This window comes from Petromyzon marinus, chromosome 59, assembly GCF_048934315.1.
Source record: "Petromyzon marinus isolate PM22_M1 ecotype Great Lakes invasive population chromosome 59, UKy_Petmar_22M1.pri1.0, whole genome shotgun sequence".
Lineage (NCBI taxonomy): Eukaryota > Metazoa > Chordata > Hyperoartia > Petromyzontiformes > Petromyzontidae > Petromyzon > Petromyzon marinus.
The window spans coordinates 6133876-6158730 of record NC_133725.1 but is presented as its reverse complement, the minus strand read 5'-3'; the positions used below and the strand labels follow the sequence as shown (position 1 = coordinate 6158730).

The 24855-nt window shown below is 55.9% G+C and overlaps 1 protein-coding gene across 1 annotated transcript in view; it reads left to right on the top strand.

Moving 5' to 3' along the window:
- INPP5E (inositol polyphosphate-5-phosphatase E) overlaps positions 1 to 24387 on the top strand; it is a 36011-nt gene extending 11624 nt beyond the window's left edge. Inside the window, exons 4-11 of the mRNA XM_076053193.1 lie at positions 3785 to 4006; positions 5852 to 5976; positions 7642 to 7761; positions 11476 to 11583; positions 14575 to 14736; positions 15446 to 15561; positions 18809 to 18945; positions 19818 to 24387. Coding sequence (XP_075909308.1) covers positions 3785 to 4006; positions 5852 to 5976; positions 7642 to 7761; positions 11476 to 11583; positions 14575 to 14736; positions 15446 to 15561; positions 18809 to 18945; positions 19818 to 19932 — 1105 coding nt within the window. The 3' untranslated portion in view covers positions 19933 to 24387. The remainder of the gene's footprint in view (positions 1 to 3784; positions 4007 to 5851; positions 5977 to 7641; positions 7762 to 11475; positions 11584 to 14574; positions 14737 to 15445; positions 15562 to 18808; positions 18946 to 19817) is intronic.
- The last annotated feature ends 468 nt before the right edge of the window (positions 24388 to 24855 follow it).

The window sequence follows — 24855 nt, the reverse complement described above, 5'->3', positions numbered from 1 at the left end:
CCTGTGTGTCTGTGTGTGTGTGTCAGTGTCTTTGTATGCCTGTGTGTCTGTCAGTGTGTCTGTGAGTGTGTCAGTGTCTCTGTGTTTCTGTCAGTGTGTCTGTGTGTGTGTCAGTGTCTTTGTATGCCTGTGTGTCTGTGTGTCTGTGTGTGTGTCAGTGTCTTTGTATGCCTGTGTGTCTGTCAGTGTGTCTGTGTCTGCGAGTGTGTCAGTGTCTCTGTATGCCTGTGTGTCAGTGTGTCTGTGTGTCTGCGAGTGTTTCAGTGACTCTGTATGCCTGTGTGTCTGTCAGTGTGTCTGTGTGTCTGTGTGTCTGCGAGTGTGTCAGTGTCTCTGTATGCCTGTTTGTCTGTCAGTGTGTCTGTCTGTCTGAGTGTATCAGTGTCTCTGTATGCCTGTGTGTCTGTCAGTGTGTCTGTGTCTGCGAGTGTGTCAGTGTCTTTGTATGCCTGTGTGTCTGTCAGTGTGTCTGTGAGTGTGTCAGTGTCTCTGTGTTTCTGTCAGTGTGTCTGTGTGTGTGTCAGTGTCTTTGTATGCCTGTGTGTCTGTCAGTGTGTCTGTGTGTCTGCGAGTGTGTCAGTGTCTTTGTATGCCTGTGTGTCTGTCAGTGTGTCTGTGTGTCTGTGAGTGTGTCTGTGTCTCTGTGTTTCTGTCAGTGTGTCTGTGTGTCTGCGAGTGTGTCAGTGTCTCTGTCTGCCTGTGTGTCTGTCAGTGTGTCTGTGTGTCTGCGAGTGTGTCAGTGTCTCTGTACGCCTGTGTGTCTGTCAGTGTGTCTGTGTGTCTGCGAGTGTGTCAGTGTCTTTGTATGCCTGTGTGTCTGTCAGTGTGTCTGTGTGTCTGCGAGTGTGTCAGTGTCTCTGTACGCCTGTGTGTCTGTCAGTGTGTCTGTGTGTCTGCTAGCGTGTCAGTGTCTCTGTATGCCTGTGTGTCTGTCAGTGTTTCTGTGTGTCTGCGAGTGTGTCAGTGTCTCTGTATGCCTGTGTGTCTGTCAGTGTGTCTGTGTGTCTGCGAGTGTGTCAGTGTCTTTGTATGCCTGTGTGTCTGTCAGTGTGTCTGCGAGTGTGTCAGTGTCTCTGTATGCCTGTGTGTCTGTCAGTGTGTCTGTGTGTCTGCGAGTGTGTCAGTGTCTCTGTATGCCTGTGTGTCTGTCAGTGTGTCTGCGAGTGTGTCAGTGTCTCTGTCTGCCTGTGTGTCTGTCAGTGTGTCTGTGTGTCTGCGAGTGTGTCAGTGACTCTTTATGCCTGTGTGTCTGTCAGTGTGTCTGTGTGTCTGCGAGTGTGTCAGTGTCTCTGTATGCCTGTGTGTCTGTCAGTGTGTCTGTGTGTCTGTGTGTCTGCGAGTGTGTCAGTGTCTCTGTACGCCTGTGTGTCTGTAAGTGTGTCTGTGTGTCTGCGAGTGTGTCAGTGTTTCTGTATGCCTGTGTGTCTGTCTGTGTGTCTGCGAGTGTGTCAGTGTCTCTGTCTGCCTGTGTGTCTGTCATTGGGTCTATCTGGCTGTGAGTGTCTGTTTTTCTATGTGTCTGTGAGTGTGTTTGTGTATGGGGGAGCGATAGTGTAGTGGTTAGCGCGCTTCGCTATGAAACCGGCGACCCGGGTTTGATTCCCGCTCACGGCCAACACCGGTGACGATTTTCTGTACGGGTCCCGGGCGTCCCCTAGGTCGACTCAGCCTCAAATGAGTACCTGGTGCGGTGTGTAAACATCGTCACTGGGAAGACAAAGGCGGTCGGGCGTGGTGCTGGCCACCCACCCCCTCGTGTGCCGTGCCGGCCTTCATAGGTGCTCGCTAACAGCACTTGCCCCAACAGTCTTTACAGCTTATATGGGGATATTTGTTTTTGTCTAATGTGTATTAGTGTTTGTGGTGAGCGGTAGTGTAGCGGTTAGCACGCTGTACTTCAAACCCAGTGACCCAAGTTCGATTCCTGCTCACAGCCAACACCAGTGATGATTATCTGATCCAGTCCTGGGCCTCCCGTAGGTCGACTCAGCCTCAAATGAGTACGTGGTGCGGTGTCTAAACATCACTACTAGGGAGACAAAGGCGGTCGGGCGTGCTTCTGACCACCCACCTTCTCGTGTAGCCGTGCCGGCCTTCATAGGTGCTGCTCTTCGCTAATGGCACTTTCCCCACCAGACCTTTAAAGGATATACGGGGGATCTTTGTCTTTACATTTTTACTTTGGTGAGCAGTAGCGCAGCAGATTGCACGCTGCGCTACGAACCCAGCAACCCAGGCTCGAGAAGCTTTCCATGGCTGTACCGGAGGACTTTCCATCTGCTACAGATACAACGGGAGGCCGATCGATGCCCGGGTGTGGTCAAGCGATGTCTCCCTATTGGTCAACCGTGTTATGGACGCTGATGATCTGGTGATTGCTGCTCACTCAGAGGAGGAGTTGGAAACTTCACTGCTGAAGCTGGAGCGTGCGACTAAGAGATGGGGCCTTACCGGTAGCCCCGCAGAAAACAAAGTGCCTGAGTTTTCAATCTAGATTATTTATGTCGTCAAATATTCCACCCCCCTCCCTCAACTCCCCATGAGTGATGGATGGGGCAGTTGTGGAGAGAGTGAATGAGGAATTATGACCAGCTCCGCTTTGGCAGCAGAGGTCTCGATCTGAATCAAACGGCATTTTAAAAAAAAAAATCAGCTGCGTAATGCTGTGTGGAAGCTACCTGGCCAATTTCTCCACAGGAATCTTCGGGTCTTCTTGGCCACAGTAATTGCCCTCCCTTCTGTATGCTTGCAAAACATGGAGCCCTCTAATGGAACATCTGCAACGTATAGGCTGCCCTGCCTATGACCCGTCCTGGGATTAACCCGACTGGATTGTGTGAGGAGCTGGGTCATGTAGCCAGCATGCCAACCCATTGCATGCCCAAGTAGCTTTTGTTTGGCCAGATAGAGAGGGCTAAACGTGCGCTGCACGGGCTAGAGAAGAGACGGGAGGATGTGGAGCTGAGTGGACTTGCCGTTGACTGGTACCAGCGGTGTCAAGATCGGCCTCTGTGGAGGAGGCTCATGAAGGACGCTACTGGGCAGTTGGAGGCAGTCGCCCTCCAACAACAACAGAGGGCAGAGGAGCGATGCTCACAACATTGAGCGGAGCACCGGGTGGCTAAAACGCAGCGAGTTGGCTGGTGCATCTGCCAATCATCTCAGTCAGTCAACCCATGGAACTTGGGTCTGCCACGTGATCTAACAGCGAGACTTCAACACTTCACGTGGCCTCAAAGTGCACGTAGCCTGGCACAAGTGCCGTGGTGATGTCACCGCCGATTAGTGGTGAATGTCGGTTGTCTGTGGTGGTGGTGGTGTAGATAATGTTGAAGGTGGGGTTGATGGTAATTGTGGTAGTGTTGATGGTAATTGTAGTGTTGATGGTAACGGCGGTCGGGTTTATGGCAATTACGGTGTTGATGGTAACGGCGATGGGGTTGATGGCAATTGTGGTGGGGTTGATGGTAACGGCGGTGGGGTTGATGGCAAGTGCGGTGTTGATGGTAACGGCGATGGGGTTGATGGTAACGGCGGTGGGGTTGATGGCAATTGTGGTGTTAATGGTAATGGCGATGGGGTTGATGGCAATTGTGGGGTTGATGGTAATGGCGGTGGGGTTGATGGCAATTGTGGTGTTGACGGTAACGGCGACGGCGGTGCCGATGGTAACGGCGGTGGGGTTGATGGTAACGGCGGCGGTGCCGACGGTAACGGCGGCAGGCGGTGCCGACGGTGCCGACGGTAACGGCGGTCGGCTGCGCGCGTCCGTGTCCCCCCGCAGGAGCTTCCTGGACGGCTCCCTGCTGGCGGGCGGCTCGCTGCTGGGCGCCGACGAGCTGGAGCGCCACGTGCCGCAGCGGCGGCTGCGCGTCTTCGTGGGCACCTGGAACATGCAGGGCCGACGCTCGCTGCCCGCAAGCCTCGACGACTTCCTGCTGCCCGCCGAGGCGCCGTTCCTGCAGGACGCGTACGTGGTGGGCGTGCAGGAGGCCGCTCCGGACCGGTGCGTACCCCCCCCTCCTCCTCTTCCCTTCCACACCTCCACACCCCCCACCGCCGCCGCCCGTCAAAGCGCACCTAGCCCGGCACAAGCGCTCGAGCTGCATGACAACTTTGCTCCGGGGATCGTGGACCGCGGGAGACGGTACTTCCACGAGCTGGCAAGCGCGGGTGTCGCCCCTGTCGCCGGGGAGCGCGTCCGGAATTTCACGTCGAAGGACCTCTCCCGCGCTCGTTTTCATCGCGAGCCTCCGTTAGTAACCACGCTCGGGCTGTCGCCCCGTACATTGCCTTACCAGGCTGTAAGTGTCACGGCCGGGATTTGGGCAAGTGAAGTGAATCAGCTTAAATCCTGGCTTGAAGCTTTCGTGACTGCAGGAATTCATATTCCCTTTGGGTCTTTCGGTAAAGCCGGTAAAGTCACGTGGACGGTTCATGAAAAAAAATAACAACAAAAAAACGATGACGTTTCGATCACGACACAATCGATCGTCGTCATCTTTGAACCATCTACGTGACTTTTGCCGAGAGATCCAAAGAAGATGAATGAAGTAAATCGTTCGTGACTGCAGGGATTCATATTTTTGGTTCTTTCGGTAAAGTTACCACGTAGAAGGGAAACAATAAAATAATAAAAATATATTTTTTATTATAAAATAAAATAATAAAAATATCTTTATTATAAAATAAAATAATGAACATATTTTTATTATAAAATAAAATAATAATAAATATTTTTATTATAAAAGAATAAAAATATCTTTATTATTTTATTGTTTTCCTTCTACGTGACTTTACCGAAAGAACCAGGACTAAGATGAATGAACTTACTCAACCCTTTCCCATCCCCCGAGTCGTCTACAAGTCAACGGAGCGTTGGGGTTCCCATACCTGTCAACCCCTTATCAGTGCCCCTACCTTATTACATACCCGGTGCCCCTTACAACTCTCAACGTTCATCCTACAAAGTCCCATCGCAAGGGAGAAACACAAACAAATAGATAAAACGTTATTATCTTTTGCCCGCATTGTGTGTGTCTGTGTGTGCGCGTGTGTGTGTGTGCCTGTGGTTGTGTGTGTGTGTGTGCGCGTGTGCCTGTGTGTGTGCGTGTGCCTGTGTGTGCGTGTGCCTGTGTGTGCGCATGTGCCTGTGTGTGTGTGCGTGTGCGCGTGTGCCTGTGTGTGTGCGTGTGCTTGTGTGTGTGTCTGTGTGCGCGTGTGCCTGTGTGTGTGCGTGTGCTTGTGAGTGTGTCTGTGTGCGCGTGTGCCTGTGTGTGTGCGTGTGCTTGTGAGTGTGTCTGTGTGCGCGTGTGCCGGTGTGTGCGCGTGTGCCTGTGTGTGTGCCTGTGTGTGCGCGTGTGCCTGTGTGTGTGCCTGTGTGTGCGCGTGTGCCTGTGTGTGCCTGTGTGTGCGCGTGTGTCTGTGTGTGCGCGTGTGCCTGTGTGTGTGCACGTGTCTGTGTGTGTGTGCCTGTGTGTGCGCGTGTGTCTGTGTGTGCGCGTGTGCCTGTGTGTGTGCCTGTGTGTGCGCGTGTGCCTGTGTGTGTGCTTGTTTGTGTGCCTGTGTGTGCGTGTGTGCCTGTGTGTGTGCCTGTGCGTGTGCCTGTGCGTGTGCCTGTGTGTGTTCCTGTGTGTGCGTGTGTGCCTGTGTGTGTGTCTGTGTGTGTGACTGTGTGTGTGTCTGTGTGTGTGCGTGTGTGTGTGCGCGCGTGCCTGTGTGTGCCTGTGTGTGCCTGTGTGTGTGCCTGTGTGTGTGCCTGTGTGTGTGCCTGTGTGTGTGCCTGTGTGTGTGCCTGTGTGTGCGCCTGTGTGTGTGCCTGTGTGTGTGCCTGTGTGTGTGCGGGCGGCAGGCGCGAGTGGGAGGTGCGCCTGCAGGAGACGCTGGGCCCGTCCCACGTGCTGCTCTACTCGGCCGTGCACGGCGTGCTGCACCTCGCCGTGCTGCTGCGTCGAGACCTCATCTGGTTCTGCTCAGGTGACCGCCGCGCGCACGTGTGTGTTCACGCGCGCGTGCGCGTGTGTGTTCACGTGCGCGTGTGTGTTCACGTGCGCGTGTGTGTTCACGCGCGCGTGTGTGTTCACGCGCGCGTGCGCTTGTGTGTGTTTTGTTTGCGTGTTCGCGCATGCGCGCGTGTCGGGCCAGGAGATGTTAACTCCCTCGCCTGGTACGCAGGAGTGCGTGGGTTCGATCCCGACCCTGACGCCTGCTGCTGTGTGTTGTGGAGTTTGCGGTGTCTCCCCCTCTCTCTCTCTCTCTCTCCCCTTGGTCCCGTGGATTTTCCTCCGATCCCTCCGGGTTTTCTCCTCCACACTTGGAATCGACATCGCCACGCGTTGAGAGGCTCTGGCTGCTGCTAGGAATTTCCACGTGGTGGTGACGAGCCGCCTTCGTTGAGCGACCATTTGCGGGCAGGTTGCTTCTGAAACAGAACTACGCAGCCCAAGTGGACCTTACCTGGTGACATTAAATTAGCTGATAGTATCGTGTGTGCGGTGCGTGCCTGCTTATACCCGCGCGCAGCGCTACGAACCCGGCGACCTCACTTCGAATTCCCGGCTCACGGCCTACCGACACCGCTCACGATTATCTGAACCTGGGCCTCCCCTAGGTCGACTCGGCCTCAAACGAGTACCCGGTGCTCGTGCGTAAACAACAACAACAACAAAAAAACGTCGCCAGCGATTTTTCTGACAGATATTGCGATTATTATTTTTTAAATTTTGATTTAAGGCTTTCGTGACTGCAGTGATTCATATTCTTGGTTCTTTCGGTAAAGTCACCACGTAGAAGGGAAACAATAAAATAATAAAACATACATAAAACAATAACATTCTCACGACGTTTCGACTGCAACACAAGCAGTCTTCTTTCAAATGTTTTTGCCGTTGGTTTTCACACCTGATGATTACTGCTTGTGTTGCAGTCATCATCAGGTGTGAAACGTGACTTTACCGAAAGAAACAAGAATATGAATTTTTTTAAGTCAAGCTTCAGTTCAATGTTCACTGTGTAATAGATTTAAAAACACGTGATGGAGCATTACCACGTGATACCATCACAATATGAACTGCTCTTTACGTTCTAGTGCAAGGATGAGAACTTAAAAGATATTAACTGCTTCCAACGTGCATTTATAAAAAATGGGTTTTTTTATTGAAACAGAACAATCAAACGGAGAACAATTGTTAAGTTCAATGAAGTTATAATAAAAATAATAAAAATTTATGAAACAATTCCAATACGAAAAGTAATAGGGCTTTTCAAATCGCGAAAGAATTGCGGCGTTTGCGATTCGCTCATCGCATTGTTTCAAATCGCGACTTCGACTTGAAATCGATTAATCGTTCAGCCCCCGGCGGGGAGACAAATCGCGACTTCGACTTGAAATCGATTAATCGTCCAGCCCCCTAGCGGGGAGACAAATCGCGACTTCGACTTGAAATCGATTAATCGTCCAGCCCCCGGCGGGGAGACAAATCGCCACTTCGACTTGAAATCGATTAATCGTCCAGCCCCCGGCGGGGAGACAAATCGCCGCGTGCCACGTTGCCGGCCTCCGTAGGCCGCCCGCCGCCCCTCGCCGACGGCACTTGCCCCGGCGGCGTGTCGAGGCTACACGGGGGACCTTTGCCTTTGTAGAGGTGGAGCACGCCACGGTGACGACGCGAGCCGTCTCTCAGATCAAGACCAAGGGGGCCGTCGCCGTCGCCTTCACGTTCTTCGGCACCTCCTTCCTCTTCGTCACCTCGCACCTCACCTGTGAGACACCGCCGCTGTTGATGCTGCTGCCCTCTCACCTGTGAGACACTGCTGCTGCTGCTGCTGCCCTCACCTGTGAGACACTGCCGCTGCTGCTGCCCCCTCACCTGAGACACCGCCGCTGTTGCTGCTGCCCTCACCTGTGAGACACTGCTGTTGCTGCTGCCCTCACCTGTGAGACACTGCTGCTACTGCTGCCCTCACCTGTGAGACACTGCTGCTGCTGCTGCTGCCCTCACCTGTGAGACACTGCTGCTGCTGCTGCCCTCACCTGTGAAACACTGCTGCTGCTGCTGCCCTCACCTGTGAGACACTGCTGCTGCTGCTACTGCCCTCTCACCTGTGAGACACTGCTGCTGCTGCTGCCCTCACCTGTGAGACACTGCTGCTGCTGCTGTTACTGCTGCCCTCACCTGTGAGACACTGCTGCTGCTGCTGCCCTCACCTGTGAGACACTGCTGCCACTGCTGCTACTGCTGCCCTCACCTGTGAGACACTGCTACTGCTGCCCTCACCTGTGAGACACTGCTACTGCTGCCCTCACCTGTGAGACACTGCTACTGCTGCCCCCTCACCTGTGAGACACTGCTGCTGCTACTGCTGCCCTCACCTGTGAGACACTGCTGCTGCTGCTGCCCTCACCTGTGAGACACTGCTTCTACTGCTGCCCTCACCTGTGAGACACTGCCACTGCTGCTACTGCTGCCCTCACCTGTGAGACACTGCTGCTGCTGCTGCCCTCACCTGTGAGACACTGCTGCTGCTGCCCTCACCTGTGAGACACTGCTTCTACTGCTGCCCTCACCTGTGAGACACTGCTGCTACTGCTGCTGCCCTCACCTGTGAGACACTGCTGCTTCTACTGCTGCCCTCACCTGTGAGACACTGCTGCTGCTACTGCTGCCCTCACCTGTGAGACACTGCTGCTGCTGCTGCCCTCACCTGTGAGACACTGCTGCTGCTACTGCTGCCCTCACCTGTGAGACACTGTTTCTACTGCTGCCCTCACCTGTGAGACACTGCTGCTACTGCTGCTGCCCTCACCTGTGAAACACTGCTGCTTCTACTGCTGCCCTCACCTGTGAGACACTGCTGCTGTTACTGCTGCCCTCACCTGTGAGACACTGCTGCTACTGCTGCCCTCACCTGTGAGACACTGCTGCTGCCGCTGCTACTGCTGCCCTCACCTGTGAGACACTGCTGCTGCTGCCCCCTCACCTGTGAGACACTGCTGCTGCTACTGCTGCCCTCACCTGTGAGACACTGCTGCTGCTGCTGCCCTCACCTGTGAGACACTGCTGCTGCTGCTGCTGCCCCCTCACCTGTTGTGGTGGTTGTATTGGTTGTGCTGATTGTTGATGGTAGTGGTGGTTGATGGTGGTGGTGGTGGTTGTTGATGGTAGTGGTGGTTGTTGATGGTAGTGATTGTGGTGGTGGTGGTGGTGGTTGTTGTTATGTTGGTTGTGGTAATTGATGGTCGTTGTGATGGTTGTGGTGGTATTTGATGGTGGTGGTAGTTGATGGTGGTCGTGTTGGTAGTTGATGGTGGTGGTACTTGATGGTGTTGGTTGTGGTTGATGGTGGTGGTGTTGATTGTGGTTTACAGTGGTGGTTGTGGTTGATAGTGGTGTTTGTGGTGGTGTTGATTGTGGTTGATGGTGGTGGTTGTGGTGGTGTTGATTGTGGTTGATGGTGGTGGTTGTGGTGGTGGTTGTGTTGACTGTGGTTGATGGTGGTGGTGGCAGCTGGAGATAGCAAGGTGATGGAGCGAATCCTCGACTACAACAAGGTTGTGGTTGTGTTGATTGTGGTTGACAGTGGTGGTTGTGGTTGATAGTGGTGTTTGTGGTGGTGTTGATTGTGGTTGATGGTCGTGGTTGTGGTGGTGGTTGTGTTGATTGTGGTTGATGGTGGTGGTTGTGGTGGTGGTGGTGGTGGTGGTTGTGGTGGTGGTGACAGCTGGAGATAGCAAGGTGATGGAGCGAATCCTCTACTACAACAAGATTGTGGTTTTGGTTGTGTTGATTGTGGTTGACACTGGTGGTTGTGGTTGATAGTGGTGTTTGTGGTGGTGTTGATTGTGGTTGATGGTGGTGGTTGTGGTGGTGGTGGTTGTGGTGGTGGTGGCAGCTGGAGATAACAAGGTGATGGAGCGAATCCTCTACTACAACAAGATTGTGGTTGTGGTTGTGTTGATTGTGGTTGATGGTGGTTGTGGTGGTGGTGGTTGTGGTGGTGGTGGCAGCTGGAGATAGCAAGGTGATGGAGCGAATCCTCGACTACAACAAGATTGTGGTTGTGGTTGTGTTGATTGTGGTTGATGGTGGTTGTGGTGATGGTGGTGGTGGTTGTGGTGGTGGTGGCAGCTGGAGATAGCAAGGTGATGGAGCGAATCCTCGACTACAACAAGATTGTGGTTGTGGTTGTGTTGATTGTGGTTGATGGTGGTTGTGGTGGTGGTGGTTGTGGTGGTGGTGGCAGCTGGAGATAGCAAGGTGATGGAGCGAATCCTCGACTACAACAAGATTGTGGTTGTGGTTGTGTTGATTGTGGTTGATGGTGGTTGTGGTGGTGGTTGTGGTGGTGGTGGCAGCTGGAGATAGCAAGGTGATGGAGCGAATCCTCGACTACAACAAGATTGTGGTTGTGTTGATTGTGGTTGATGGTGGTGGTTGTGGTGGTAGTTGTGGTGGTGGTGGCAGCTGGAGGATAGCAAGGTGATGGAGCGAATCCTCGACTACAACAAGATTGTGGTTGTGGTTGTGTTGATTGTGGTTGATGGTGGTGGTTGTGGTGGTGGTTGTGGTGGTGGTGGCAGCTGGAGATAGCAAGGTGATGGAGCGAATCCTCGACTACAACAAGATTGTGGTTGTGGTTGTGTTGATTGTGGTTGATGGTGGTGGTTGTGGTGGTGGTTGTGGTGGTGGCAGCTGGAGATAGCAAGGTGATGGAGCGAATCCTCGACTACAACAAGATTGTGGTTGTGTTGATGGTGGTTGATGGTGGTGGTTGTGGTGGTGGTGGTTGTGGTGGTGGTGGCAGCTGGAGATAGCAAGGTGATGGAGCGAATCCTCGACTACAACAAGATTGTGGTTGTGTTGATTGTGGTTGATGGTGGTGGTTGTGGTGGTGGTGGTTGTGGTGGTGGTGGCAGCTGGAGATAGCAAGGCGATGGAGCGAATCCTCGACTACAACAAGATTGTGGTTGTGTTGATTGTGGTTGATGGTGGTGGTTGTGGTGGTGGTTGTGGTGGTGGTGGCAGCTGGAGATAGCAAGGTGATGGAGCGAATCCTCGACTACAACAAGATTGTGGTTGTGGTTGTGTTGATTGTGGTTGATGGTGGTGGTTGTGGTGGTGGTTGTGGTGGTGGCAGCTGGAGATAGCAAGGTGATGGAGCGAATCCTCGACTACAACAAGATTGTGGTTGTGTTGATGGTGGTTGATGGTGGTGGTTGTGGTGGTGGTGGTTGTGGTGGTGGTGGCAGCTGGAGATAGCAAGGTGATGGAGCGAATCCTCGACTACAACAAGATTGTGGTTGTGGTTGTGTTGATTGTGGTTGATGGTGGTGGTTGTGGTGGTGGTGGTTGTGGTGGTGGTGGCAGCTGGAGATAGCAAGGTGATGGAGCGAATCCTCGACTACAACAAGATTGTGGTTGTGTTGATTGTGGTTGATGGTGGTGGTTGTGGTGGTGGTTGTGGTGGTGGTGGCAGCTGGAGATAGCAAGGTGATGGAGCGAATCCTCGACTACAACAAGATCATCGAGTCGCTTACCCTCCCTCGCGTCGTCCCTCTCACCAACGCCTACCAGCAGGACAGCGGTACAGATACACCACACAGCTACACCACACAGCTACAGCACACACCTACAGCGGACAGCTACACCACACAGCTACAGCACACAGCTACAGCACACAGCTACACCACACAGCTACAGCACACCCCTACAGCGGACAGCTACAGCACACAGCTACAGCACACTGCTACAGCGCACAGCTACAGCACACCCCTACACCACACAGCTACAGCACACCCCTACAGCACACCCATACAGCACACCCCTACAGTACACAGCTACACCACACAGCTACAGCACACCCCTACAGCACACCCCTACAGCACACAGCTACACCACACAGCTACAGCACACAGCTACAGCACACAGCTACAGCACACCCCTACAGCACACCCCTACAGCCCACAGCTACAGCACACCCCTACAGCGGACAGCTACAGCACACAGCTACACCACACCCCTACAGCACACAGCTACAGCACACAGCTACAGCACACTGCTACAGCACACAGCTACAGCACACCCCTACACCACACAGCTACAGCACATCCCTACAGCACACCCCTACAGTACACAGCTACAGCGCACAGCTACAGCGCACAGCTACAGCACACCCCTACAGCGCACAGCTACAGCACACCCCTAAAGCACACAACTACAGCACACAGCTACAGCGCACAGCTACAGCACACATCTACGGCACACCCCTACAGCACACCCCTACAGCACACAGCTACAGCACACAGCTACAGCACACAGCTACAGCACACAGCTGCAGCACACCCATACAGCACACAGCTACAGCACAGCACAGCTACAGCGCACAGCCACAGCACACAGCCACAGCACACAGCTACAGCACACCCCTACAGCACACAGCTACAGCACACAGCTACAGCACACAGCTACAGTACACCCCTACAGCGCACAGCTACAGCGCACAGCTACAGCACACCCCTACACCACACAGCTACAGCACACAGCTACAGCACACAGCTACAGCACACCCCTACAGCACACAGCTACAGCACACAGCTACAGCACACAGCACACAGCTACAGTACACCCCTACAGCACACAGCTATAGCGCACAGCTACAGTGCACAGCTACAGCGCACAGCTACAGCACACCCCTACAGCACACAGCTACAGCACACAGCTACAGCACACCCCTACAGCACACAGCTACAGCACACAGCTGCAGCACACAGCACACAGCTACAGTACACCCCTACAGCACACAGCTACAGCACACAGCTGCAGCACACAGCACACAGCTACAGCACACCCCTACAGCACACAGCTCAGCACACAGCTACAGCGCACCCCTACAGCACACCCCTACAGCACACAGCTACAGCACACAGCTACAGCACACCCCTACAGCACACAGCTACAGCACACCCCTACAGCACACAGCTACAGCACACAGCACACAGCCACAGCACACCCCTACAGCACACAGCTTCAGCACACAGCTACAGCACACAGCTACAGCACACCCCTACAGCACACAGCTACAGCACACAGCTACAGCACACAGCTACAGCACACAGCTACAGCGCACCCCTACAGCACACCCTTACAGCACACCCCTACACCACACAGCTACAGCGCACCCCTACAGCACACAGCCACAGTGCACCCCTACACCACACAGCTACAGCACACAGCTACAGCACACAGCTACAGCACACAGCACACCCCTACAGCACACCCCTACAGCACACAGCTACACCGCACCCCTACACCACACAGCTACAGCACACAGCTACAGCACACCCCTACAGCACACAGCACACCCCTACAGCACACAGCTACAGCACACAGCTACAGCACACCCCTACAGCACACAGCTACAGCACACAGCTACAGCACACCCCTACAGCACAGCCCTACAGCACACAGCTACAGCACACAGCTACAGCACACCCCTACAGCACACCCCTACAGCACACAGCTACAGCGCACAGCTACAGCACACAGCACACCCATACAGCACACAGCTACAGCACACCCCTACACCACACAGCTACAGCACACAGCTACAGCACACAGCACACCCCTACAGCACACAGCTACAGCACACAGCTACAGCACACCCCTACAGCACACAGCTACAGCACACAGCACACAGCTACAGCACACCCCTACAGCACACAGCTACAGCACACAGCTACAGCACACCCCTACAGCACACCCCTACAGCACACAGCTAAAGTGCACAGCTACAGCGCACAGCTACAGCACACCCCTATAGCACACCCCTACAGCACACAGCTACAGCACACAGCTACAGCACACCCCTACAGCACACCCCTTCAGCACACCCCTACAGCACACCCCTACAGCACACAGCTACAGCACACAGCTACAGCACACAGCACACAGCTACAGCACACAGCTACAGCACATCCCTATATCACACAGCTACAGCACACCCCTACAGCACACAGCTACAGCACACAGCTACAGCACACCCCTACAGCACACCCCTACAGCACACAGCTACAGCACACAGCACACAGCTACAGGTGGAAGGACAACAGATTAAAACACAAAAAGCAGTTCTAAAGACATGAGTTTTCAATCGAGATTACAAAAATCTGCGTAGCTCCAGTGGCTTCCTAATATCGGAAGGAAGAGCGTTCCAGACGGCCGCAGTGCCTGTGTGTGTCTGTTTACGTGGGGGAGCGGTGGTGCAGCGGTTAGCGCGCTGTGCTGCAAACCCAGCGACCCGGGTTCGATTCCCACTCACGGCCAACACCGGTGACGATTATCTGAACCGGTCCTGGGCCTCCCCTAGGTCGACTCGGCCTCAAATGAGTACCCGGTGCGGTGTGTAGTAAACATCGCCACTGGGGAGACAAAGGCGGGCGGGCGTGGTGCCGGCCACCCACCCCCTCGTGTGCCGCGGCGGCCTTCACAGGTGCTGCTCGCTAACAGCACTTGCCCCGACAGTCTGTTGAGGCTACGCGGGGGATCTTTGTCTTGACGACGATGTCGCTCGCTGCAGCGGACGTCACGAGCCGCTTTGACGTCGTCTTCTGGTGCGGGGATCTCAACTTCCGCCTGGACCTGGAGCGTGCCGAGGCCGAAGCGCTGGCGCAGAGCGGCTCCCACGGTGACCTCGACCGGCTGCTCGCACACGACCAGCTGACGCCCAAGCTGCGCGACGGTGCGTGAGCCACACGCCGACACAGCAACCACAGCAACAACCGCCAACACCGTCACCACCGTCACCACGGCCACCACCGCCACCACCGCCACCACCGCCGACACAGCCGAGACAGCAACCACAGCCACCACCACAGCAACCACAGCCACCGCCGCCACCACCGCCACCACCGCCGACACAGCAACCACAGCCACCACCGCCACCACCGCCACCACAGCCGATACAGCAACCACAGCCGACACAGCAACCACAGCCACCACCACAGCAACCACAGCCACCTCCACCGCCGCCACCACAGCCGCCACCGCCACCACAGCCACCACCGCTGACACAGCCACCACTGCCACCACCGCCACCACCATCACCACAGATACCACCACCATCGCGATTAACACCACCACCACTGTCAACACCCACCACCGTCACCACCACAGCTATAGCCGCCACAACCGCCACCCCCATCACCGCCCCCATACTGGCACCACCACCACCAGCATCGCCACCACATCACCACCGCTGTCACCACCACCACCACCACCACCGCCGCCACCCCGGGAGAGCCAAGTGGTCTCTGTCCCAGCTGACTTCCTCTCATGCCCCCCCCCTCTCTCCCCCTTCCTCCCCCCCCCTCTCTCTCCCCCCCCCGCCCTCTCTCTCTCCCCCCTCCTCCCCCCCCGCCCTCCCCACGACCGCGGCCTTCACCCCCCAGGCTCCGTGTTCCGGGGCTTCAGCGAGGCGCTCATCCTGTTCCCGCCCACCTACAAGTACGACGTGGGAGCCGACACCTTCGACAGCTCCACCAAGAAGCGCGTGCCCTCCTACACGGTCAGTGCCACGCCCACCTCGAATCACGTGGGTCTGGGTGGTTCAGGCGGTGAGTCACCGTGGGTCTGGGTGGTTCAGGCGGTGAGTCACGGTGGGTCTGGGTGGTTCAGGTTGTGAGTCACCGTGGGTCTGGGTGGTTCAGGCTGTGAGTCACGGTGGGTCTGGGTGGTTCAGGTTGTGAGTCACCGTGGGTCTGGGTGGTTCAGGCAAGTGAGTCACGGTGGGTCTGGGTGGTTCAGGTCGTGAGTCACTGTGGGTCTGGGTGGTTCAAGTTGTGAGTCACCGTGGGTCTGGGTGGTTCAGGTCGTGAGTCACGGTGGGTCTGGGTGGTTCAGGTTGTGAGTCACGGTGGGTCTGGGTGGTTCAGGCTATGAGTCACGGTGGGTCTGGGTGGTTCAGGTTGTGAGTCACCATGGGTCTAGGTGGTTCAGGTTGTGAGTCACTGTGGGTCTGGGTGGTTCAGGTTGTGAGTCACGGTGGGTCTGGGTGGTTCAGGCTGTGAGTCACCGTGGGTCTAGGTGGTTCAGGCTGTGAGTCACCGTGGGTCTGGGTGGTTCAGGCGGTGAGTCACGGTGGGTCTGGGTGGTTCAGGCTATGAGTCATCAAGGGTCTGGGTGGTTCAGGCTATAAGTCACCGTGGGTCTGGGTGGTTCAGGTTGTGAGTCACGGTGGGTCTGGGTGGTTCAGGCCATGAGTCACGGTGGGTCTGGGTGGTTCAGGCACAGTCACGGTGGGTCTGGGTGGTTCAGGCTGTGAGTCACTGTGGGTCTGGGTGGTTCAGGTTCTGAGTCACCGTGGGTCTGGGTGGTTCAGGTTGTGAGTCACCGTGGGTCTGGGTGGTTCAGGCCGTGAGTCACGGTGGGTCTGGGTGGTTCAGGTTGTGAGTCACTGTGAGTCTGGGTGGTTCAGGTTGTGAGTCACCGTGGGTCTGGGTGGTTCAGGTTGTGAGTCACCGTGGGTCTGGGTGGTTCAGGTTGTGAGTCACGGTGGGTCTGGGTGGTTCAGGTTGTGAGTCACCATGGGTCTGGGTGGTTCAGGTTGTGAGAAACTGTGGGTCTGGGTGGTTCAGGTTGTGAGTCACGGTGGGTCTGGGTGGTTCAGGCTATGAGTCACCGTGGGTCTGGGTGGTTCAGGCTGTGAGTCACCGTGGGTTTGGGTGGTTCAGGCGGTGAGTCACGGTGGGTCTGGGTGGTTCAGGCTATGAGTCATCGTGGGTCTGGGTGGTTCAGGCTATGAGTCACCATGGGTCTGGGTGGTTCAGGCTATGAGTCATCGTGGGTCTGGGTGGTTCAGGCTATGAGTCACCGTGGGTCTGGGTGGTTCAGGTTGTGAGTCACGGTGGGTCTGGGTGGTTCAGGTTGTGAGTCATCGTGGGTCTGGGTGGTTCAGGTTGTGAGTCATCGTGGGTCTGGGTGGTTCAGGCTATGAGTCACGGTGGGTCTGGGTGGTTCAGGTTGTGAGTCACGGTGGGTCTGGGTGGTTCAGGCCATGAGTCACGGTGGGTCTGGGTGGTTCAGGCACAGTCACGGTGGGTCTGGGTGGTTCAGGCTGTGAGTCACTGTGGGTCTGGGTGGTTCAGGTTCTGAGTCACCGTGGGTCTGGGTGGTTCAGGTTGTGAGTCACCGTGGGTCTGGGTGGTTCAGGCCGTGAGTCACAGTGGGTCTGGGTGGTTCAGGTTGTGAGTCACTGTGAGTCTGGGTGGTTCAGGTTGTGAGTCACCGTGGGTCTGGGTGGTTCAGGTTGTGAGTCACGGTGGGTCTGGGTGGTTCAGGTTGTGAGTCACGGTGGGTCTGGGTGGTTCAGGCCATGAGTCACGGTGGGTCTGGGTGGTTCAGGCCGTGAGTCACCGTGGGTCTGGGTGGTTCAGGCCGTGAGTCACGGTGGGTCTGGGTGGTTCAGGCTGTGAGTCACCGTGGGTCTGGGTGGTTCAGGTTGTGAGTCACGCTGGGTCTGGGTGGTTCAGGCTGTGAGTCACGGTGGGTCTGGGTGGTTCAGGCTGTGAGTCACGGTGGGTCTGGGTGGTTCAGGCTGTGAGTCACGGTGGGTCTGGGTGGTTCAGGCTGTGAGTCACGGTGTGTTGGGTGGTTCAGGCTGTGAGTCACGGTGGGTCTGGGTGGTTCAGGCTGTGAGTCACTGTGGGTCTGGGTGGTTCAGGTTGTGAGTCACGGTGGGTCTGGGTGGTTCAGGCTGTGAGTCACTGTGTGTTGGGTGGTTCAGGCTGTGAGTCACGGTGGGTCTGGGTGGTTCAGGCGGTGAGTCACGGTGGGTCTGGGTAGTTCAGGTTGTGACTCACTGTGAGTCTGGGTGGTTCAGGTTGTGAGTCACGGTAGGTCTGGGTGGTTCAGGTTGTGAGTCATAGTGGGTCAGGGTGGTTCAGGTTGTGAGTTACGGTGGGTCTGGGTGGTTCAGGCTGTGAGTCACCGTGGGTCTGGGTGGTTCAGGCTGTGAGTCACGGTGGGTCTGGGTGGTTCAGGCTGTGAGTCACGGTGGGTCTGGGTGGTTCAGGCTGTGAGTCACGGTGGGTCTGGGTGGTTCAGGCAATGAGTCACGGTGAGTCTGGGTGGTTCAGGCTGTGAGTTACAGTTAGTCTGGGTGGTTCAGGTTGTGAGTCACGGTGGGTCTGGGTGGTTCAGGCAGTGAGTCACTGTGAGTCTGGGTGGTTCAGGTTGTGAGTCACCGTGGGTCTGGATGGTTCAGGTTGTGAGTTACGGTGGGTCTGGGTGGTTCAGGCTGTGAGTCACCGTGGGTCTGGGTGGTTCAGGCTATGAGTCACGGTGGGTCTGGGTGGTTCAGGTTGTGAGTCACCGTGGGTCTGGGTGGTTCAGGTTGTGAGTTACGGTGGGTCTGGGTGGTTCAGGCAGTGAGTCACGGTGAGTCTGGGTGGTTCAGGCTATGCGTCACGGTGGGTCTGGGTGGTTCAGGCAGTGAGTCACTGTGAGTCTGGGTGGTTCAGGTTGTGAGTCACAGTGGGTCTGGGTGGTTCAGGCTGTGAGTCACGGTGAGTCTGGGTGGTTCAGGCAGAGTCACGGTGGGTCTGGGTGGTTCAGGCAGAGTCACGGTGGGTCTGGGTGGTTCAGGCTGTGAGTCACGGTGGGTCTGGGTGGTTCAGGCAGTGAGTCATGGTAAGTCTGGGTGGTTTAGGCAGGGAGTCACCGTGGTTCTGGGTGGTTCAGGCAGTGAGTCACGGTGAGTCCGGCTGGTCCGTGGGGTCTCCGTGCGGTGCGTGCGGCTGGGCTTGGCGGTGCAGGACCGCGTGCTGTGCCGGGCGCGCGTGCCGGGCGAGGTGAACTCTCTACTCTACACCTCCTGCCGCTCCATCCGCACGTCCGACCACCGTCCCGTCTTCGCACTCTACAGCGTCAAGCTGAGGCCCGGCCGAGACAAGTGAGTCCGTGCTCGTCTGTGTGCGCGTGTGTTTGTGTGCGCGTGTGTTTGTGCGCGTGTGTTTGTGTGCGCGTTTGACACTTGATGTGCGCCTGGCCTGGCACAGACACCGCGGTGACGTCCTACCGTCGCTCAGTGACGAGTGGCGCGTATTGGTATTGGTTTGCGCGTGTTGAAATTATTTCGCATCGTACGCAGGCAACCGTACTCATCGGAGTACCCGGTGCGGTGTGCAGTAAACATCGCCACTGGGGAGACAAAGGCGGCCGGGCGTGGCGCTGGCCACCCATCCCCCCTCGTTTTGCCGTGCCGGGCCTTCATAGGTGCTGCTCGCTAACAGCGCTTGCCCCAACAGCCTGGCAAAGGCTTTGTATGATGGGTCTTTTGTGTTTTGTCTTTGTGTGTGGGGAGCGGGAGTGCAGCGGTTAGCGCTACGCTGCGCTACGAACCCGGCGACCCGAGTTGGATTACCGCTCACGGCCAACACCGGTGACGATTATCCGAACCGGTCCTGGGCCTCCCCTAGGTAGACTCAGCCTCAAATGAACACCTGGTGTGGTGTGTAGTAAACATCGCCACTGGGGAGACAAAGGCGGCCGGGCGTGGTGCTGGCCACCCAACCCCTCGTGTGCCGTTCCGGCCTTCATAGGTGCTCGCTAACAGCACTTGCCCCTACAGTCTGTTAAGGCTACACGGGGGATCTTTGCGTGTGTGTGTGTGCGTGTGCGCCTTTTGGGTCTCGTCTCCGTGCCGACTCCAGCAACCACCCCCACCCCCCCCCGAACCCCTCTGCCCCCCCTCTCTCCCCTGCCCCCCCTCTCTCCCCTGCCCCCCCCCTCTCTCTCCCCTGCCCCCCCCCCTCTCTCCTGCAGTATCCCCCTGTCGGCCGGCAAGTTCGTCCGCGACGTTTACCTGGAGGCCAACCGCCGGCGGGTGCAGAGGTCTCAGCGCCAGCTGAGGCCCAGCACTGTGTGCTCCTTGAGCTGAGGGCGGTGGGGGGAGGGGGGCGCCCCCCCCCCCTTCCCCCACGGCTCCTGGCTCCCCCGCCACTGGGGGCTGGAGGTGGCCACCGCCGCGATTGAACGGAGGAGGAGGAGGAGGCGGCCGGGGACACGAGGCCCACGTGCCTGGAGGCCCGTGCCTCTCCGCGCTCTCTCTCTCCGTCGGGGAAGCCGCTGACCCCCCCCCCGGGGGGGGGGGGGGGGGGGAGCAAGGGAGCCGTGGCCGTTCCCCGCACGCCGGCAGGGACGGCCTGAACCGGTTACCCGAACCCCGATCCCGCCCATTGCGGGCGCCATCCCCGTTTGTATTGGGCGTAAGAATGTAATTTAAGTTCGTCGGGGCTGGCCGTCTCTCTTGTGGTGCTGTGGTGTGCAGCCTTCCTGTACTCCCCCGCCTCGTCTGTTGCACCGTCTGCAATGAACCCGCACCTTGCTGTCTCCAGTTCCTCGTTGCCGTTTGGTGCCGTCTCACCTGCGCTGTCTACCTCACTTGTCTGCTCTGCCTACACCCGCCTCTTGTGCTCGCTCGTTTTCAGAGCCAACCCGTGAGCCTCGGTGTGGGACGCGTGCTCACACGCCGTTAGCAACGGATCGCGCACGCACGCACACACGCACACACACACACGACTCCACACACACACGACTCCATGCACACACGACTCCACACACACACGACTCCACGCACACACACACACACACGACTCCACGCACACACACACACGACTCCACACACACGACTCCACGCACACACACACACACACGACTCCACACACACACACACGACTCCACGCACACACACACAACTCCACGCACACACACACGACTCCACGCACACACACACACACACGACTCCACACACACACACGACTCCACGCACACACACACACACGACTCCACGCACACACACACACGACTCCACGCACACACACACGACTCCACGCACGCACACACACATGACTCCACACAGGCACACAAACACACACACGACTCCACGCACACACACACTCACACGACTTCACGCACACACACACAACTCCACGCACACACACACACGACTCCACACACACACACGACTCCACGCACACACACACGACTCCACGCACACACACATGACTTCACGCACGCACGCACACACGACTCCACACAACAACAACAACAACAACCGCCATTCGCCACTAAGTGGCGGTGACGTCACCACGACGCTTGTGCCAGGCTATGTGCACCCTGAGGCCACGTGAAGTGTCGAACGCCCGCTGGCAGGAGGTCACGGGGCAGACCCAGGTGCCACGGGTCGACTGACTGAGATGACTGGCTGATGCACCACCTGTGCCCCCTACTGTGCCAACCTGCTGTGCTTTAGCCACCCGGCGCTCCGCTCGCTGTTGTGAGCGTCGCTCCTCCGCCCTCCGTTGTTGTTGGAGGGCGACTGCCTCCAACTGCCCAGTAGCATCCTTCACGAGCCTCCTCCACAGAGGCCGATCTTGACACCGCTGGTACCAGTCATCGGCAAGTCCACTCAGCTCCACGTCCTCCTGTACCACATCACTCCATCTCTTCTCTAGCCCGTGCCGCGCCCGCTTAGCCCCCTCAATCCGGCCAAACAAAAGCTGTTTCGGCATGCGGTGGCTGGGCATGCGGGCTACATGACCCAGCCATCGCAGCCTTGCCTGCCGGAGGAGCTCACCGATGGGACCCTGCCCAGATCTTTCAAGGATTTGTGAGCTCCTCACACAATCCAGTCTGGTTAAACCCAGGATGGATCGTAGGCAGGTCAGCCTAAATGTTTCTAACCGGCGAAGATGTTCCATTAGGGGGGTCCACTCCACACACGCACACACACACACACACGACTCCACGCACACTCACACGACTCCACGCACGCACACACACACACGACTCCACGCACACACACACACACGCGACTCCACGCACGCACACACGACTCCACGCACACACACACACACGACTCCACACACACACACACACACGACTCCACGCACACACACACACACACGACTCCACGCACACACACACACACGACTCCACGCGCACACACGCGACTCCACGCACGCACGCACACACGACTCCACACACACACACACGACTCCACGCACACACACACACACATGACTCCACGCACGCACGCACGCACACACGACTCCACACACACACGACTCCACACACACACACACACGACTCCACGCACACACACACGACTCCACACACGCACACACACACACACGACTCCATGCACACACACACATATGACTCCACACACACACGACTCCACGCACACACACACACACGACTCCATGCACACACACATGACTCCACACACACACACACGACTCCACGCATGTTTCCTCCATCTTAACAGCTGTTTTATTGACAGAAAGGGTAACGCCTATTCTTATTTTTCATCATTTTGGTACTGGCAAAAACAAATCCCATAGATACGCTGTCTGCAATGAGACCATGTTGCCCCTGCAGCCACTTAGAAACTAAACTATTTAGTATTTTAGCATTGGCTCTTGTTCAGAGGCGACCTGGCCACAAGTAATGATAGCTCATCATCGGAGTGGCTGATATCATCATCGTCATCGTCACACGTGGGAATTCATAGTAGCAGCCAAATAAAATGAACGCGTGTCGTTTCTAAATGTGGAGGGGAAAAATCCGGAGGAACCCGGAGAACGAGCCACTCGCCCACCACGGGGAGAACACGCACGCTCCACTCACTCACACACAAAAAAGACAAAGATCCCCCGTATAGCCTTAACAGACTGTAGGGGCAAGTGCTGTTAGCGAGCAGCACCTATGAAGGCCGGAACGGCACACGAGGGGGTGGGTGGCCAGCACCACGCCCGACCGCCTTTGTCTCCCCAGTGGCGATGTTTACTGCACACCGCACCAGGTATTCATTTGAGGCTGAGTCGACCTAGGGGAGGCCCAGGACCGGTTAAAATAATCGTCGCTGGTGTTGGCCGTGAGCGGGAATCGAACCTGGGTGGTTGGGTTCATAGCGCAGCGCGCTAACCGCTACACTACCGCTCCACACACACACACAGACTAACACTCACAGAGACTAACACTCACTTACACCGATTAACACTCTCACACACACAAACACTCTGGACTGCAGAACAGGAGGAGAACACGCACTCACACTCTCACGTGGACTAACACTCACTAACTCAATCGCACACATGCACGCACACAGACTAACAGTCTCACTCACACAGACTAACACTCACACACACATTAACACTCAACACTCTCTCGCTGGCACTCTGCAGAACAGGGGGAAGAAGACGCACACTCCAAATATACAACAGACATCGTCGGGGGTTCGGGTTCGAACCCACGGGGAACCCTTGCGTGACAGGCGAGATAGACGTAACATCTCTTCAAAGCGCTGTCTCAAACCGCAACGTTCAAGTTGTACCCTTGACAGAGCCAAGCGGACCCCCATGAATAATGGACAAGTCGGATCGTTCCACACTTTAATTTTTTTTGTTCGTTTTCAAATTTTCACCCTCGTTGCAAATTAAACCGAATTTCTTTGGCGATGCTGCCATGGCCGAGTGCATGAGACCATGCGCTCTTAAAAGGACCAATATATCACGGTCACTGGTGCCTCGTAAAAAAAATGTAATAAGGAAGGTCCAATGCCCAGAGTGTATATTTTAAGGCCGCCGTGTTATTGACCAACGCGCCGAGCGGTTTTTTAAGTTATAAACTAAAAATAAACTTATTTTATTTTACCAGGTTAGCCCCCCCCCCTGAGCTGCGTGCAGCTCTCTTCTTCAGAAGCGAACCGGCCACGAATAATCGCTCGGATGAAGTGGCTTATCATCACGTGGACATCTCTAGGAGCGAAAAGACTCTAAACGCCGTTGTTTGTAACATGCGGAGGGAAAATTCGGGGGATCCGGAGGGAAAATCCACGCGACCACGTGGAGAGACACACCGCAAACTCCACATATACAGCAGCAGGCGTCAGGGTCTGGAACGAACCCACGACCTCCTGTATACCAGGCGAGGTAGTCAACATCTAGCCACCGTGATGATGATGAGAGAGAGAGACACGCAAACTACAGATATACAGCAACAGGCATCCGGGTCTGGATCGAACCCACGGACCTCCTGCATACCAGGCGATGGAGTTAAACATCTAGCCACCGTGGCGCGTGTTGTCTGTAACGAGTTCGCGTTATGAGCACAAACACGGCAGGTTGACGAAGCACAAGGAGATGGGAGTTGTTGAGAGCGGTGGGTTACTCAGGGGTCTGTTGGATCGCCGTGGCATTTGGAAACTCAGTGGCAGTGTTTAAAACGGTGAAACCTCTCTTGAGCTGAAATGTCATGAATCGGTTCCAAACGCGTTTCCTTTTCTTAAAGAGTTTAAACACTTGAAGCATTAAATGTTATTGTTGCAAGATCGCTGGGCATTGAGTTCAATTTGTTTTTTTGTGACTTTCGGATGGACAGCTGAGCTGTCTCGAGCACTAAATCCTCCGGATGCCGTCTGCTGTAAGCAGGCAGAGCACGTGGCGTCCGATAAATTAAGTTTATTTTTCGTTTGTTCCACGGATGATGGCCCCGTCTCGCCAGTTGTCTTCAGTTTCAGTTTTTCAGTTTCATTTATTAGGATTTACCCTGTGAGCCATTCGGCTCTTGATTTGGGTGCAAACGCAACAAACATACAAAATTACAAGATACACCTAAAATTCATTGTACACAAATCTAAACATCACATACGTAAACAATAGAATACTACAGAAAAAGCACCACCCGTCCATGCTGCGTACAAAAAGTGCAAAAAAAGAAATTTCGATGTTTGATCCTAATAACAATCATGCAATACAGATCGAAATTGTAAGTATAAATCTATACTAAGCCCCTATAA